Consider the following 18290-nt stretch of genomic DNA (forward strand, 5'->3'; position numbering starts at 1 on the left):
AACACAAAGAAACTGATCAAAAGCTTGACACACTGCATGTGATGGAGCATTCTTGAAAATAAAGGATCCGTTCAGAACCACTAAGGGGTTTACAGTCTGATAAAGGTTGATCAACCACCCAAAGTGTCTGCCCACTCAATAGAAAACCAGTATGAATAAAATGCAATTCTCGACACTTCTCTTCCTACCCTAAGGCGAGAGCTTTTCCACTGAGATTGAGAATGACTCTTTTTCCTCAGCACTCCTCACCTGCGGGGTACCTCAAGGCTCCGCTTCGGGCCCGGTTTCCTTATACTGTAAATGCTCCTGTTAGGCTTTTTTTTTTCAGACACAAAACATCTCATACTGAGTTCTGCCTTACAATCTCTGTTTGCCATAAGGACATAGTTAGATGTCTAACAAACTTTTGGTAAGATGCAAAGTTTTACCAGAGATTGCTTTATGTAAGGAGGTGATGATAACCTGTGTGTTGTATGTTTCATTGAAGAAAACATAACAGTAAACAATGCTTATGAATCGCATTTAATTACAGTGTCAGCTGAAAAGAGTTTTACAGCAATAAGTCATGTTTGTGGATACCTTAGGACTGGTCTGGGACTTATACAACAACAAATGTTTTGGAAGCAGACTCCAAATATAGCTACAATATTAATGTCACACAAGTAATTGATTCACTGTAAGTAACCGTACCATATAGTGAATTACAGCAAATGGTTTAAAATCTCATTTTATGTAATTTTACTATAAAATGCTGTCAAATGTATGATTTTTGCGAGTAATTGTTGTATAATTGTTGTATACAGTGAAAACACAGTAAACGGACATTCCCAGAAGTCCGTGTGTGACATTTTCTTTAAAGCCTTTATGTACAAGGCATTATAAAAGTATTCATAATGTACATTATAATGCATATATTTTTATAAATAGTTGTAACCACTGTTAAAATGCATTGTTACTGTATATTTGCATTGTACATTAAGTACATTATTCAGTACTTGAAGGTATTGATTTCTGAACCGTTCCATGGATTCAGTTGAAATTGAATTGTAAGGCAACAATCAAGACCTTTTGCTGACGTTCTGCAGCTCTGTGGCATTAACTCAAAGATTCACCTCGACATGCCATGATGAATAATAATGGTGTTTTGGCAGAAGATAAATATACAGCAGTGAAGCGGTGACGGTTGGAGGAAAGGAGAGATGAGCCGTACCTTGCAGCCGCTGCTGATGTCGTGACCCCAGTGGTTGGGCGCACATTTGTCACATCTCTCTCCCACGGTGTTGGGCGGACAGATACACTGACCTGTGTTAGCGTCACAGTTATTTCCCACATGGGCACACTGGCACGCTGCGAGACAGACAGAAACAGAGAGCAGGTTAATTGCGGAGCGCAGCTGAGCACCTGTTTAAATGTCAGCGCCGGCTCTCCTCTCTGCTGTCGTAATATCAGCGAGAGAGTGTGACAGGAGACGCTCCGACTGGAAGGAGAGGATATAAACACCTCAGATGAAAACTGTAGCGCTGAGAGGTCAGGCTCGTTGACAGCCACATTCAGGAACTGAGCTGGAATTTACAAGGCGTTGTCTGAAATCTGAACGGTCGGCGCACAAGCTTTGGTTCCATGTGTCTCTTATGTCTGTTGTGTTTCCTTTAAAGTATCAGCTTTATCTCATACAGTCAAGTCACCTTTATTTCTATAGCGCTTTATTTTTGCAAAATTCAGCAATAATGAAACAATCTCAGTTTCAGCTGTAAAGCAGCTATAAAAAGACTTATTGTTCAGCTCAATTCAGTTCAATGATTCATGCTCAATGCTGATGTTGCAAAGTTAGTGTCATTATCCAGATCAATTCAGTTCAGATTTTGTTCTTATCCTGTCAGTGCGGTTAAAACGATAATATTACTGAATATTAATGGTCTTTTGAAACAGAAAGCAATGAGTGTGGAATGTGGATAGTAGCTCACATTATTGGACGAGAAACATTTGTGTGTGTGTTTTTTCTTACTTTATTCAACTATTCTTTTTCTTCTGTGTAAGGAAACAGAAGAAAAATAATAGTTGAATAAAGTCGTCATTTTTGTTTGTTTTTTTCGCACAAAAAGTATTCTCGTCGTTTGATAAACTTATAACGTTATTACTTATAACTCATAACATTGTCTTTAATAACTTTCTGTTATTGTACTTTTAATTATTGAGTGAACTGTACCTTTAATGAGATCTCATTTGTGTTTTTTTCTATCTTCTGGAATTACTGTAATAATGCTCTAGCATGCACCTGATTGCACATCTGTATCTGGACTGAATTAGACCTCTCTATTTCAGAGGGTTGACTTCTTACGTGTGCAGCCGCCCTCCTGGAAGCTGAAGTGTCCTGGAGCGCAGCGGTCACACTTCTGTCCCGTCACGCCAGGCTGACAGCGACACTGACCGCTCTCGTCACAATCAAACGACTTCGATCCGAATGAATTACAGTGGCATGGGACGCAGCCCTGAGAGCCCTGCATGTGTAACCCCGACTGAGAGACCATCCAGAGCAGAGAGAGAGAGAGAGAGAGAGAGAGAGAGAGAGAGAGAGAGAGAGAGAGAGAGAGAGAGAGAGAGAGAGAGAGAGAGAGAGAGAGATATGTTGAAATAAGGCTATCATAAGTTTTGTGACACTTTCCACAAATAAGGTATTATTATATAAAGCAACGACAGCTCATTTACCATATACCGGTACTTTGAGAGAACTATTCACTGTAAAAAAAATTATATGATCACTAAGTTATAACAACATATGTTTTTAAATTGCTTTAACTCATCAAAATAAGTTAAGCAATTATTAAGTTATACAATATCCGATATACAAGTTATACAACTTTAAACATCCACACTGATTGTATTTAAAAATGTCCAGTGTTTTCAGGTCGTATTATTTGCATATTTTTTCACCGACTGTAGAGGATAGAATTATATTAATTATGTGGTTACCACAAAACAAACACTGGATTCAATTCAATCCCCAACATTAAATAAATAAATTAACAAACAAATAAATAATGTTTCTACATTTATTTAATGGTTTATAAGGGAGAGGATTTCATTAAGAGCATAAAGCTCAATTTTGTACCTGTACTTGTGGAATGTGTCTTACAGTCATACAAACAGTACAATATCTTGTGCATTTATAAACAAGCTCCATTAGTGTCTCAGAGAGCCAAAGACCCTCATAAACTCACCACAGACCACAGCACTGAACAGGCATGCAGATAACACACACCACACCAATGTTTGACACTCTTCCACGACTCACTTTAAAGACTGGAAAGACATTTTGAGAGGTAAACCACCAACAATTTCATTTTAATGATCAAAGATGATTATGCTGATAAATCTGCACACAGCATGTGGATGTAAAGCCATTGCTCTGGGGTGATTGACAGCCATCTGTCTGTTAGGAACAGGTGCACTGTCACCGTAGCAACCAATGCCAACTGGTCCTGGCACATGCCGTCAGTGCCAACCCACGGTGCCAAATATATGAGGACACGCACGCACGCACGCACGCATGCACGCACATGCACACACACACAAAGCTGTGAGCCAAAGTGACAAGTCTCTCCTCCAAGAGAACTCATATCCGTGCCTTTTTAAAGATTAAGAAAAGACTAAACCTGAAAAAAAGCACAGTGGCATGTGCTTTCTGCCCGCACAAACAGATTAACTCCCTTAAGCGCTACTTAACTAATGTTACTTGTAAACGTATAATTAAAAGCCAAAGCAAACTGTGCACATTATGCTCCATCCTTCTTAAAGCCAAATGCTGCCTTTTTTGAATTATCTGAACATGTATTGTGTCTCATTCGCTAAGAACTGCACAAAAGTTGTGTGTTCATGCAGAAAAGTCTCTAATGTAAACAGGTTTGCAAGTGAATGTGTTCTTCCTCTCATGATGTTGGTGAATCTGGAGAAGGTTAGATGAGTGAGCACATGCACACCATGACAGAAGTTAAATTCAAGAGCTTGTGAATTGAGAAATTAAACTTTCCCCGATCCTTTGACATATAAGGCCTTGTTTACACCTGGTATTAAGATGCGTTTTGGTCGATCAGATCACAAGTAGACGCTGCTAAATACAGGTGTAAACGGGGTCTAAAAGAGTTTGAGCTTGTCCACTTTCGACCTCTTCCAGAGGTAGTGGAGAGCGCATTCGACCAGATTGTGTAGACACTCATGTGGTCGAATGCGTTCAAACAGCTGTAAAAGACTCTCCACATACTGACTTAATGAGCGTAAACATTATGGGTGTTTCATTGAAGATGAAAACGTACCAAGCACAATGTTCTCTCACCATTCCTGAATTCTAACATGCACTCAGTCTTGCTGCTGTTCTCCGTATGTTTTTTAAGTCGTCTCCGGCCGCGTTCATATGTAAATTGGGAGAGCTTATTTTGTCCATTAAATAGAAAGATCTGAAAAAGCCCACATTTGCTCACCCATAGACCCTCACCCATAGACCCTCCCACGAAGAAATCAGGACAGAAGTGGTTTGAACAATCGAACAAAACGCATCTTAATACCAGGTGTAAACAGAACCTGAGAGGTCATTTGACTATAAAAACAGAACTCCTTTGACCATAATAGTTATTTCATAAGCAAACATGTTACCCAATCAGAGCAATGGGCATTTACCCTTAAATGGTGTTTAAATCTAAACTTTAAATTATTTGAGGGATAAAATCACATTTTTTCCACTAAAACATTATAAGTGCACCTCCAGGAACATTATAAATGTATAAATGCAATGCAATCTTTAAGTCCTCATGAAATGGAAGTTGCGCTGGTCTTTTCTTCCTTATTGTGCCGTATATCCATTTGGAATTGATTGGGTGGTTGGATGGTAGATATTAGATGTTGTTCCTCACAGAAAGTCACACACATGCACACACAGAGCCAGTGCACCCATCATGCCGTGTGTTTACCCCTGTGCCGGGGCGGTAGGCCCCTCGAGGGCAGCCCCCTCTGCTTTCCCATCTCTGGATGTGTTGTATGGGAACCTGTTGGACGGGTCTCCGGGTCTCCCTGCGGGTGTGAGCCGGGCGTATGAGGTCACACCTGCGGCCCACGTGCCCGGCCCGACAAATGCACCTGCCCTCAGAGTCGCAGCGCTGGGACACCGAGCCCCGAGCGCTGCACTGACACGGCCTACACAACTGAGACTCGCCATCCCACCAACAGTTCGGCTGAACAGACACACACACAGGGGGTGATGAAGAGGTAGAGGCAGGAATGACTGTGTCTGCTGTAGATCTTATAAGGGATTTACTCATACTGGCGCAGTGAAAAATAAATGTGCCACTAACAATAGTCGCGTTTCCATTACCCTTCAAATTGTGCAAATTTAAATTGCGAATTGAAAATACGGCCAATGGAAACACGTGAATTTCGCAGAAACTCCCATATATCGCAAACAAGTTTTTACACTCGCATGAGGTTTTTTTTTAGGCCATCTGAAACAGGAATTTTCCGCAAAACTGCAATGGAAACTGGAGTTTTGAATAGAGTTTTTGCGCATTTACAGGTCACCTGACGTACGTAAAAGTCGATCATTGTTTAAAGAAGGCACGGTGTTTGGACAGAAGACGGGACAGAGTGTTTCATTAAACTCATGAAAGAAAAAAATCTCACGGGAATACTGGATTCTAATCAACAAAGAAATGCCACAATTGATCAAGAGCTTGAAGCAGAAATGAGGGAGTAACACTCAAACGTGTCGCTCACAAGTATAAAGGTCTTTCCTTGCCATTAATCTTGGATAACACACACACGTCTCCTTCCATTAATTATAATGGCCAGTGCGGTGGCTGAGATATACGTAAACCTACCAACATCAGTCGCCGATATTTTTGGAATGACAGTCGCAGAACATCGGTTGATGGAAACGCCGTCATTTCGCAATAGTTTTTTTATCGAAATTTTGAAAATTTCGCAAAAGTTTTGCACAAATCTGAAATGGAAATGCGGCTAATGGTGTTGTTTACCCACCATACACTCCTCACACTGGCGTCCGACCACATGTTGTCGACACTGGCACTGGCCGGTTTCCTGATGGCACACCTCCGACACCGACCCGTTACTGTGACACTGACACGCTACACAGACAGAGACAGACAAACAGAGCTGGAGCATTAAACTGAAACAACCAAATGACACACTATACATTATGCACTTATACACAATTTTATGTGTTTATTTTGTAATTCAACTTTGGAGTCTGAAGCCCCTCCCCCTCCGTTATGTAATTAAAGGGGTGGTATAATGCCCTTTTCACAAGATGTAAAATAAGTATCTGATGTCCCCAGAGTGTGTATGTGAAGTTTTATCTGGAAATACCCGACAGATATTTGTATATAGCATGTTATAATTGTCACTTTTTGATGGTGAGCAAAAATGCACCATTTTTGTGTCTGTTCCTTTAAATGCAAATGAGCTGCTGCTCCCGGCACAGAGGGCGGAGCCTCAACAGCTCGTGTCCTTTTACCTCACACAGACATGCACTGAAAATATAAAAAACTTTTAGCCTTTTATGTTCAACCCAGAGTCAGACAATGATGGAGAGACTCAAGAAAAAGTGACAACATGTAGAAGCAAGAGGACATTTCTGAATGGTTAGTTGATAATAATAATAAAAATAATAATTTGTTACATTTACAGCGCTTTTTCTGGAACCTCAAAGCACTTCACATATGGAAGGGGGGAATCTCCTAAACCACCACCAATGTGCAGCTCCACCTGGATGATGCGACGGCAGCCATATTGCGCCCATATTGCGCCCCAGAACACCTACCACACACCAGCTTACTGGTGGAGAAGAGACAGTGATGATACCAATCAGTATATGGGGATGATTAGGAGGCCATGATGGACAGAGGCCAAGGGGCAAATTTGGCCAGGATGCCGGGGTTACACCCCTACTCTTTTCCGAAGGACATCCTGGGATTTTTAATGACCACGGAGAGTCAAGAACTCAGTTTAATGTCTCATCCAAAGGACGGTGCTCTTTGACAGTATAGTGTCCTCGTCACTACACTGGGGCGTTAGGACCCACACAGACCACAGGGTGAGCGCCCCCTGCTGGCCTCAATAACACCGCTTCCAGCAGCAACCTGGTTTTTCTCAGGAGGTCTCCCATCCAGGTACTAACCAGGCTCAGCACTGCTTAGCTTCAGTGGGCAACCAGTCTTGGGCTACAGGGTGATATGGCTGCTGGCTAAATTGATGAATTTATGAAGCTTATGTGTAGTTATCTTCTAGTCATTGATTAGCATAATCTGTCTTGATAATCTATAAATCGTGTTATGGGGGCGGGGGTTTATGTAAATTTTAGGGTTAGTGATGTCACTAACCCGGGAGGAAGCTCGTGTAGTTCCTACCAGCTGTTTGAGGTAGTCCTTAAAAAGCAATTTCTTTAAAAGAAAAAATCTCCTTTTGCTTTGAACTTTGAGCGTTGTTACTTTGCAGATGTTGTTTATGCTCAAACAGCAACATTACACACTAACTAAAGTTATAAAAGTGAAATTATAATCAACCACCACTTTAAAGCAGTGACAGTCGAGTGCATGAAGTGTCCAACATCCCACACTTGTTTTTTCCGGTTAATTAATTGCATCATCCAGGTATTTTAAGTGCACTTTTTCCAGATTTTAATGTTGTTTATATGTCTGTGGTGTTTTTAAAATGCTTTAAGACAAACCATGTGTAAATTGACAGCATTGCTGAGTATTTTCTCCTTAAAACTGCAGTGAACCAAAGACAGTCTCAAAAACACGGTTTGAAATCGCTGGTGTTTCTGACGTCACAAACTACCTTGTAACCAATCAGATCAACGTGTGATCGTCAACGAGTGGATCTCTGAGCTGAGTGAGTGAGTGGAAGCGAGGTTCATTTGCTTATTCATAGAACCGCGCATACAAAATGATGCAAGGGTGTCGAGTTACTTTCAATACATTTTAAGGCATAAAGATTTTAAATGAAGAAGTTTAAATATGCCATTTTGGTGATCAAAGATGAGTTTGAGGGCAAACATTAGTTTGAGGGATAAAATTATTGACTACAGGGGACTTTAATTTTTTAAAAGCGCAGTGCGGATTTAACATAAACAGCTGAACAGCAGAATGAGGTAACAGTTGGCAGTAGGTTAAATTTTGTTTTGATTGCCTTTATATTCAATACTACCAGTCAAAAGACTGGAATATGGTTCGCATTGGTTTTTAATATTTTTAAAGGTCTCCTGCTTACCATGGCTGCATTTATTTGATCAAAATACAGTGAAATATAATTACAGTTTAAAATGTGAATATATAGTAAAGTGTAACTTATTCCTGTGATCAAAGCTGAATTTTCAGCACCATTACTCCAGTCTGTGTCACATGATCCTTCATAAATCATTATAATATACTTTCAAATATGCTTTTTTTTTTTTTTTGCTCAATAAACATTTCTGTTTTGCTGCTTCATATTTTTGTGGAAACCTCCACATACTACCTTTCAAAAGTGTGGAGTAAGCAAGATTCAAAAAAGTTAAATTAATTATTTTATTCAGCAATTACATTTTATTCAGCAATGGGCTTTATGCACAGCTGCACTACTTCCTGAACTTTAGCCAGCTCCTTTGTTTCCTGTCTGCCATTATAGGACAAACTGATTAATCCAGGTGTGTCTGATTATTGTTGTTGGTCAGGCACACCTGGATTAATCAGTTTGTCCAATAATGGCAGACAGGAAACAAAGGAGCTGGCTAAAGTTTAGGAAGTAGTGCAGCTGTGCATAAAGTCCATTGCTGATCATTGGTCAAAAGTGACACAAAAAGTGTTACAAAAGATTTATTTTTCAAATAAATGCTTTTCTTTTGAACTTTCTGTTCATCAAAGAATCCTAAAAAATAAAATGCATCACAGTTCCCACAAAATATGAAGCAGCACAACCGTTTTCAATGTAGGTCATTCAAACAACTTCTCCAGCTTCCCCATCGAGTGCTGCGCTCCCATTGCATTGTTATGCTTCTTCACAAGACGTTATTCCCAACAGAAATAAAGTCAGTCCTATTTTCTTCAATTAAATATAAACATGCTCCAGAGTTTGAAAACGGTTGAGCATTGAACAGTACAGACCTGATGTCAGCAACTGCAGCACTGCTTTCTACATTTTAGGAAATGCTAAAGCTTGCTGCAACATTTTCAAATATGACTTTTGTACAATATTTAGTAGTGAAAAGCTTCTATTTAGCATTTTTCTAGTTTAATAATACAATTTTGAATAATTATTAAATAATAATTGAGAATATCTCAACATTGTTTATACAATTTTTCACATTACAAATGAAAACATTAAAAATCCTAAAACTGTCTGTTTGTTTACAGGTTTAAATTAGATTTTGAATCCCATTGTGTGATTTGAACCACACGATATGGACATGTTTTGCAATATTATAACCGTATGAAATTAACTAAGCACTGCTAAAGTCTGTAGGAACACATAAAGAGAAATGAAAACTGTTTCATAGTCATGTTTCATGTGCAACCATGGGAATATTTTCTGAACGTGCCTCTAGCGTATATACAGTAACAGCTGAAATTAAAAACCAGTGAGATTATTCAATATCCCATGACCCCTTTGCATGCTAATCAGCGCAGTGTGTGTGCAAAACAATCAAAGAGAACGACTGTATCCTGCTTCAGATGGCAGTGTGTGTGACCGTGGGCTGCAGGAGGACAGATTGCGTTTCAATGTAATGCACACACACTTTCTGAGCACAGATGGTGCTGCGTGAGGCCTGTTGGAGGGGAATCGGTGTGTATTGTCCTTGAGGCTAGACGGCCTGAGCTTGATACTGGATCAGCTGACCTCTCTCTCTCACACACACACATCTGCCATACAGGCTGTCTGGAAGTACACAATTTAATTTCTACAAAAATTGACACATTAACAGCTTTTAAAGTGACAGCCAAATATGGCGTTTAAAGAAAGGAAGCAAAACATCCTGCCTTATAGAGCTTAACATACGGCACCCACTTTTCAGAACCCTACATTAATATACATTTATCTATAAGCAGTTTGAGTGTATACAAATGTTGCGTAATATTTGAGTAATTGAGGTTAATTCCTGTACTTGAGTATTATTTTGCTGAATATGTACTTCTATTGAAACTGAATCCTGTACTCAACATTTATAACGCTCAAATTTTACTTTTTTACTCCTTGCAATTTCATTAGCCCCTTCAAAGTATATTTCACAGGTTATCTTAACCTAATAATATACAATATTATTGAATTATATAAGTTAAAAAAAAGTTTCTTCTTGAACAATAACAAGTCTTTGTTATTGTTCAAATTGCATTTTCATAAAAACAAAAATCGAATTGTCTATGACTACGATCATGATAACGGTGACTTCTCTGATTGGTGGATTATGTGTCATAACTGGATCCTCCGGTGAAATGACAAACTGACATACGCAGGGATCCTCCAATCACGTAGTCCGCTTTAACCCTGGCCTCACATTCATTTTTGAGTGCCAAACCCACATTTCGACATCTAATCAACAAACGATGCATAGAACAAAGTTCCTGCCCTACTTTTTTTCTCATTCAATAACCCGTTTCTCTCTGATGTATGTCACAATACAGAGGAGAAAATATGCCGCCACATCCATTACATTTGCTGTTGACAGTCTCCCCGTTCAGATGGGAGCAGCTTTCCCAGAGGAAGTCAGGTAAATTCGTGTTTCGCAGACGTACTTTCGCAGATTTTAATCCTGCCTGAATCAAACGCGTCTGTTTTTCAGTGCCTAGTGTTTTTCAGCTGTCTCATCTTTCCTCTGAGAAAACCAATCCCATTCAGATGGGAATGTCTGAGATAGAGATATATATATATTTTTTTTTTTTTACAGTGCTTCTCCTACTCCTTTTTAAGCTTGACAGACATGGTTACTAGTATCTGTGATGAAAAACATATTTTTTAAGATAAAAAAAACGTAAAGTCGGCCCTTGGTTTTAGGCATCACATATTGTTGTTAGCTAAAAGCAACAATGAAACTAAGCTCCTTCACTCACCTTGGCAATTCTTGGCTACGAGGGCATCTCCAAAATATCCGTCAGCACACCGTTCACAGTCCTGGCCTCCGTATCCCTCACGACAGCGCCGACAGGCTCCGGTCAGCGGATCGCAGCTGAGCGCTGCAGTACGGTCCAGGTTACCGTTACACATACACGGCTGACAGGAACCCCCAGGAACGTTGGGACGCCCGAAATAGCCATTAGCACATCTGAGGTCGTCAAGAGAAGAGAGAATGCATGCTTTAAAAAATACTCCAGGCCTTTTGCAGGGACACAAAACTGTGTATTGGACCATTTGACCATCTCTTCGATCTGAAAGCTTGTTTCCACCACAGAATAAAAAATAAAAAAGGTAATTGCGACTTTTATCTCACAATTATGTGATATAAAGTCACAATTGTGAGTTATAAAGTCAGAATTACGTGATATAAAGTTGCAATTGCGAGTTATAAAGTCCAATTCTAAGGGGGAAAAAATACTTTTTTCTCACTCAATTCTGACTTTATAACACACAATTGCGACTTTATATCACGCAATTCTGACTTTATAACACACAATTGCGACTTTATATCACGCAATTCTGACTTTATATATAAAGTCAGAATTGCGTGATATAAAGTCGCAATTGTGTGTTATAAACACGCAATAGTGAGATTAAAATATTTTATTCTGTGGTGGAAACAAGCTTCCATACTTAAGACTCTCTTTCCTCCTACATTATAAAATAATTAATGCTTAAATCAATTTCTCACATGCATGTGTTTTATTAATTGCTACGCAGGCATGTAATTAGCTGGATGATGTACAGTCAGCCAGCTTGGGGTCCTGGTCACTGTGTGTGGGTTTGTTTTGAGATAATGAACAACTGACTGAACATTATAGCTTATGTACAGTATGATGCATAAAGATATATTTAACTTCTAGCTTGACGGTGGTGCAGTGAATTAGCTGTCAATTTGTCGTTTGTAGTTAAAGTTCAAAGCAGATCATAGGTCACTTTAGCCAGTCATGACAGTGTATGAACACAGAAGCTAAACCTTAACTGAACTCATCTGAGCTGAAAGAGTTATAGAGAATAGCTGGAGTAAATGGGATGAATGGGCACACTTAAGGAACGCATTTAAGTATATTGCATTCCCAGACATGTACTGTTTTTCTTTTAAAGGAGCTGTGTACACACTGTACTGGCTCCATTACAGTCCGTCTGATGAACAACCCTCTTTTGATCATGAAAAGAGCACCCAAGACTTTTCTCGCCAAAACAAAGCACAGACGATGAGAATGTGAGAGAAATATAAGGGGAAGAGACGCTATCACTTCCTCCGCTCGCTTCGCCCACCCGCTCTTCTTATCTGCTGTTGGTGCGTTCGGATCCAATATCTCTACTGAAGCAACTTGTGCTGCTGGCTGATAAACACGCAGTCTATCCACTCGCTTCATGTTAAATGGATTCCTCTGCGCTTATCTGCACACGGCTGCGCTATCTGCATGATGGCGGAAAGAGAAAGTAATCACTGTGTTTCACTCGCGCTCAGCGGATTCCACGAGCCACCCTAGATTTATTAATTGAATATGGTGTTGCTTGTGACTGTCTTTACAGGCCCAGCGGCATGCTAGTTCTGAATCACGTTCTAACTGTTCATGTTGGAGATTTTAACATTTAAACGAAGTCTTAGATCTCACAATAACTTTAAAAGACATAATATCCATTTAACTAGTACAAATGCTCTGGGACCATGTCTCATTTAAGGAATATTGGACTGGTGCATTCATATACAGTAATATTTGCATTTATAGTTGTGTTGCTGTATGTCCGGCCAGATTACAAAGTGTGCTTTTTACCAAACTGCTTGTCCTGGTACTTGCCATTTAACAATGGATTTCAAGTTGCTTTGGTAGGAAATTGTCTTCTAAGCACTTGACTGTAAATGCAATATGGAAAATGGGAATCATTTAAAAAGATCTGTTCACATTTACTCTGATACGAATAAGTGATTTTTCACATTAAAACTATTGAGACCAGGGGCCGGATTTACTAAAAAGGGCAAATTAGCGTAATAGCACAATCCCATAAAAGCGCAGATGGGAGTGGAAAGTTAATTTGTGTGATCTAATGACAACCCGCACATTAAAGAACATAGACGCATCCGGATCATTTCCATAATGACCAACACAATCCACGAAGAGCAGCGCAAATTAGTGTCTGGTTTAAAACATGTTTTATTTGGGTGGTAAATATTGGCGCATACACCAGTAAATTGACGAGTACAAACCTTAGTAAATCACCTTGAGTGATACATTTAAATACTCTCCTCCCATACATTTTGCGTCTGAAAGAGAAACTCCTACAAATGCATATGCAATAAGGTCAGTCACAAAAAGAAACCTGTCCACGCCTTTAGCAAATCCTGGCAGTAGTTTTTTAAAGCCAAAAGAGGGACTGGCGCAAGCTGTTAGTAAGTCTGATGCCAAATTTGTTATATTATCAGAAAAGAAAATCTGAAACTGAATGAAAATAAGTCACTCCATTCATGTTGTAGTGTAAAATACAATGCACTATAAAGAAACGAATAAAGCAATTTCATATCTGAGGATATTACAGAGAACAGTTGATGTGTAACCTCATTACAGCATCTAACATTATAGCCACTCGAAGAACAGATACCTTCCTTTTGAAAAAGCCAGAATCCTGGAAAATCTAAATTGTCCAAAAGTTTCTTTCTGAAGAGAACTATGATACATAAATAATTTCAGTCTGTGTGTAGTGTAGGCCCTTTATATTACAGAGAAAATGTCTCACATTATGCATGTAACCATGGTTCCCTGAGAGGGAACATAGTGTCGGCCCAGATTCGGGCCACATCTGGTACATGTGGATTCCACGGGGTGATGACGTCGCAGGGGGCTCCCCAGCGTATAGAAAGGCGCCTGAAGCATGGCAACGATACGTCAGCTGAGGCAATGGAGACGTCAATACCAGCTATGCAATGCTGACCAGTGTCTGCTGGAGACTACAAACTGTACAGAATCTTAGGCACTGAAACGGAAAAGTCAGCCAGCAAGTAGAAACACCCTGCACAAACTTGCAATGGGAAGGAGCGTAATCTCACTAAATACCCAGAAACCTGGGCAAGGTGACAGCAGAGCATTTAACTATCATAGACGATCATCTCAAACAACTGTCAGCTTTACTTCCAAAAATATATTATCAGGGAGCCAAACACCTAGTCCCAGCTCAACCCGACGCCAGCCATCCCTTATCTTTACTCTCCTCTAATAACAATCCTCTGTACCTCACACCCTCCTCGGAGGGGGAGGGAAGAAGGAGAATTCACTTTCCTCTAAAAGCAGCATTACTGCACGACACCCTTAACAGGTGAACAGGAGGAGATTGTACAACTTCTTGAATTATTCTCTTTAGAAACTTCAATCATCATCAACCATCCTGCTGCAACCCCGAACCCTCCTCAAAGGGGGAGGGAGGAAACTTTATTCTCCACTAATAACACAAATATTGTATCCCACTACCCTCTTGAGATAGTTCTCTTAAAACAAGATGTTGTTTTATTTTCCTCTAAAAACAACATACTATACCCCACTTCCCTCCTCAGAGGGGAAGGGAGGAGATAGGGAAGATATTCGGGATGGTAGAAAGGGAAGAGAAGAGGAAAGTCTCTAAAACCGTTTTACCACCATCTCAACGGCAGTGCCTCTTCAAGATCATGAGCGTGCAATGAGTCCTCATATTCCACAGAAGAAGCCAAAGTTCTTCATGCACCTCCAGGAAGAAAGGCACAGGGCGGGCCAAGGTGATTTTCGCGTCGCGCTCCGCCCCCAGAAAGCAATCGAGAACGAGTTTGAGCGCAGCGGCCCTGGAAAGCATGGGTGTCAACTCTGAATCCGATTCAGCTTGAGCAAACACAGCTGAATCACAAAGCTCAGTGTCATCTTCCTCTCATGAGAACAATAGCACGCCGAGTGGGCTTCCGCTTCATGCATGAGGGCCGCAGAGCTAGGGAGAAGTGAGGGGAACTTGCTCACGCTCTTCAAGCAGCTCCGTCTGAGTTCCCTGCGGCCGTAAGTGGGAGCCGTAAGTGGGAGCACGAGCCGCGAGGCTAAGCAGCTTGACTCTCTACAGTCATGAAGAGTGCCAGCCGAGCTTTCTCAGTGAGAAATCATCGCAATAAATGCATCCAGCCCCCTCGAGGGCTGAACGTGCATAACACACATGTAGTGACCATCACTAGACATTATGAAACCTGGGCATGGACGAACACAGCATTTACTCGCCATATTTCCTTCTCTTTACATTTCACACACTGCAATCTTCACACAGCACATAGACAAGCGGCTTCCTGAAGACACTGAAACTGATGACGTGTTTTCAGGTGCCCTTTTTATACGCTGGGGAGCACCCTGCGACGTCATCACTGCATCGGCCATGACTGGCAAGTTCGTGCCTCAGACACCGGGTCCTGAGGGATGCGTTCCCATTGAGTCAGCTGACAGGCCATTGAGTTCCATTTTGAGGGAACTCATGTCAGACTGACTTCATCTGAATGTGAATATATTTCAGTTTTTCAACTGACACTATAGTTCACAATATTCTCTTGGAACCAAGTTAGCAGTGGCATTGTTTGTTTAGATTCTACTTCAGATTGTTCTTCAGATTGTTCCTATAGTTGTGTGTAAATGTGGAGCTGTCTCGGCATAAAATATAATTACAAAGTGCCACAAGGCTCTGTCTTAGGTCCTATTTAGTAGAACATACTAGGCCATATTACAAGGAAAATATGATGGCACATTTTAATATTTCCACTATTTCATAGTTTACTGTTATTATTTTAAATGAGGGTTTTAATTAGTGTAACAAGGTAGAAAAAAAGTAATTAATAAGTATTTTCAAAATTTGGAGAAGTCATTGGGCATAATAAATATTAGTTAGTAAATTATTACAGAATTCAAATTTTAGGGTGAACTCTCTCTAAACAGATAGTCACAGTAACAGTATTTGGTTAAATGTAAAAGTCCCCACCTGCTGTTCCAAAAAAACAACATAATCCCCATGCCCCTAAAACACCCAGACTGTCACCTCTGCGCGGTTTCGGTCCCCTTTATAGGGTAACTGAGCATTGAAGGCTGGCTCTTCCTGTCTGTCTGGTGCCAGCTCATCATTTCTCCTGTCGCTAGCTCTGCTGTGAGAGAGCCATCTTAAGCACTGATGACTCGGGCCAGGTGTCTTTAACCCAGGCCATATATATATGGCCAAGTTCCTGTCTGTCTGCACACCAGGGAACAATTACTAAAAAAAACCTGGGACTGCTCCAAACTCTTATTTCCTTCCTCTCTTCACCCTTCACCCTCAGCCTGCTCCCTCTGGCTCGCTGTTTCAGGTGTCGATGGGCACGCAGGGCCAAACTAAACATAAGCACTCTATTTCAGAGCAGGACCAGGCGCCATGGAGGGACTGGGCTGAATTAGGTCAGTGAAAGACTGACTGGGGTGGAGAGAGGTTTTTTTTCTGTTGTGGGTCATTGATTCTTAAACTGAAGAGATCCCCCTTAAATCACTAAGCCCATTACTGTTACTACACACTCAGAGCAAGCTTACAGCACACTCCACAATAAACACATACAGTATAGAGTATGAATGAAGCAGGGGGGTGGGATGATAAATATTAGACCTGTTTCACAGAGCTTGCACAACTGCAGTGTAACTGCAACAGCCTGTTCTGGGCTATTTACATTTACACGAACACCAGAAAGTGACGTATTGCTGGAAAACAGCTTATGGTTGAACAGTTTTGTTCTCGTTTACGCTTTCTCTCTCTTTGTGTTTAGAATGAACCATTGTTTAGGTGCGTGTAAAGGTGGTCACTGACAGAGTTTCTGCTGTGTATGTAACTGAACTGAGGCTCTACATAGTATACAGTGATTTCTGGTTTTATACATTGAGCAGTCCTATAGACAATTGACCCTTCGCTAAGGCCCGCCCTCCTTAGTTACTGTTGCTACGCCTGGCAAGCTTTCGCGCCTGGCACGTCTATTATAGTGTGTATGCACCGGTGTCAGACATTCCCAAGGAGATAATAAGTCATTTTTGGCGAACAGGTTAAATATCTGAGAGAGCAAGACAAAAGGGACTGCAGTATGCATTCGAGGGATATATCCATGACATAATATGCAACCAATTAGAGAATGATTTAATCAAAATTTAAGCTAAAGCCTATAGGTCCCAGCGCAAGCAGCAGCCGCCTCATACGCTGACCATTCAAATGGGAAACACACAAATTGAGGAACAGCTATGTTCATGCACAGCATAAATTATAATCTAATAATTATAAATCAAACAGCTTATCCATAAATCTTGTGGAATAACACTAACACCGGGAGAGCAGCGATCGGATTGGGGTAACGTAACCTTAAAGTTACTCCGGGGTAGTAGGCCGTCGATTAATAAAATGCTGAAATATATTTTAAAGTATGTCAGTGAGCCTCCGTCTTGCCTTTAATCGTCTTATTTTAAGTTAAAATATATACATTATGAACAGAGAACCGTCATTATTTCCAAGCAATACTGTAGGTGTTTTTGTTACATAATCCTGTCGACATTTAGTTGTGAATGGGGTCTCCCACACTTGATCCACGCTCCGCATTTCTCCCCTTGGCTTTTAGGTTTCGGGAAGGAAAAAAATTCCACCCCACCGTGCAAGCTTTTAGGATACCGGGTATCAGATTTGCTGCGCAATCCATAAGTGCAACGCTTCGGCATGTTTCCCTCGCTCGAAAGTTTGCCAGACCTCCCGCTCCTAGTTACGGTTGCTAAGCCACGATTGGCCTGTGGCGGTTTTCAGGCGTGGCTTAGCGAAGGGTCAATTGGCATAAATGATGAAATGGTTAGCAGGAGTGAACTAATGAGTATCATATTGAAGCCTAATCTACACAACGAGGACCACATTTCTATTCAAATAGTAATTCATCTACACAGAACCCAATGCACACAAACACAAATAATTGTATAGAATAAACTATACTACAAATAACAATGAAATCTTCTGGATTCAATTTGTGTGGTTGTTAATGCATGTGGAATTTAGATCATCAATTTATTTCACCAGTCTTTGAAGACACCTCTTAAGAAAAGTGAGATATTTCAATATTGAATGAAGCAGCAATTGTGGCACTTGTTGCTCATCTT

General features: G+C 40.6%; 1 protein-coding gene across 6 annotated transcripts in view; it reads right to left on the bottom strand.

Annotated features, from left to right (window-relative positions):
- lama2 (laminin, alpha 2) overlaps positions 1-18290 on the bottom strand; it is a 241973-nt gene that overhangs the window by 88676 nt on the left and 135007 nt on the right. For 4 of the 6 annotated variants that reach the window (XM_079639033.1, XM_079639028.1, XM_079639029.1 and 1 more), the window contains 5 exons: positions 11091-11302; positions 6025-6131; positions 4962-5222; positions 2339-2516; positions 1211-1347 (listed from right to left, as the gene is read on the bottom strand). In XM_079639033.1, the coding sequence (XP_079495159.1) occupies positions 1211-1347; positions 2339-2516; positions 4962-5222; positions 6025-6131; positions 11091-11302 (895 nt within the window). The remainder of the gene's footprint in view (positions 1-1210; positions 1348-2338; positions 2517-4961; positions 5223-6024; positions 6132-11090; positions 11303-18290) is intronic. The other 2 variants (XM_079639032.1, XM_079639030.1) reach the window with 1 other exon arrangement.

The sequence above is a fragment of the Phoxinus phoxinus genome (genome assembly GCF_949152265.1).
Source record: "Phoxinus phoxinus genome assembly, chromosome: 16".
NCBI lineage: Eukaryota > Metazoa > Chordata > Actinopteri > Cypriniformes > Leuciscidae > Phoxinus > Phoxinus phoxinus.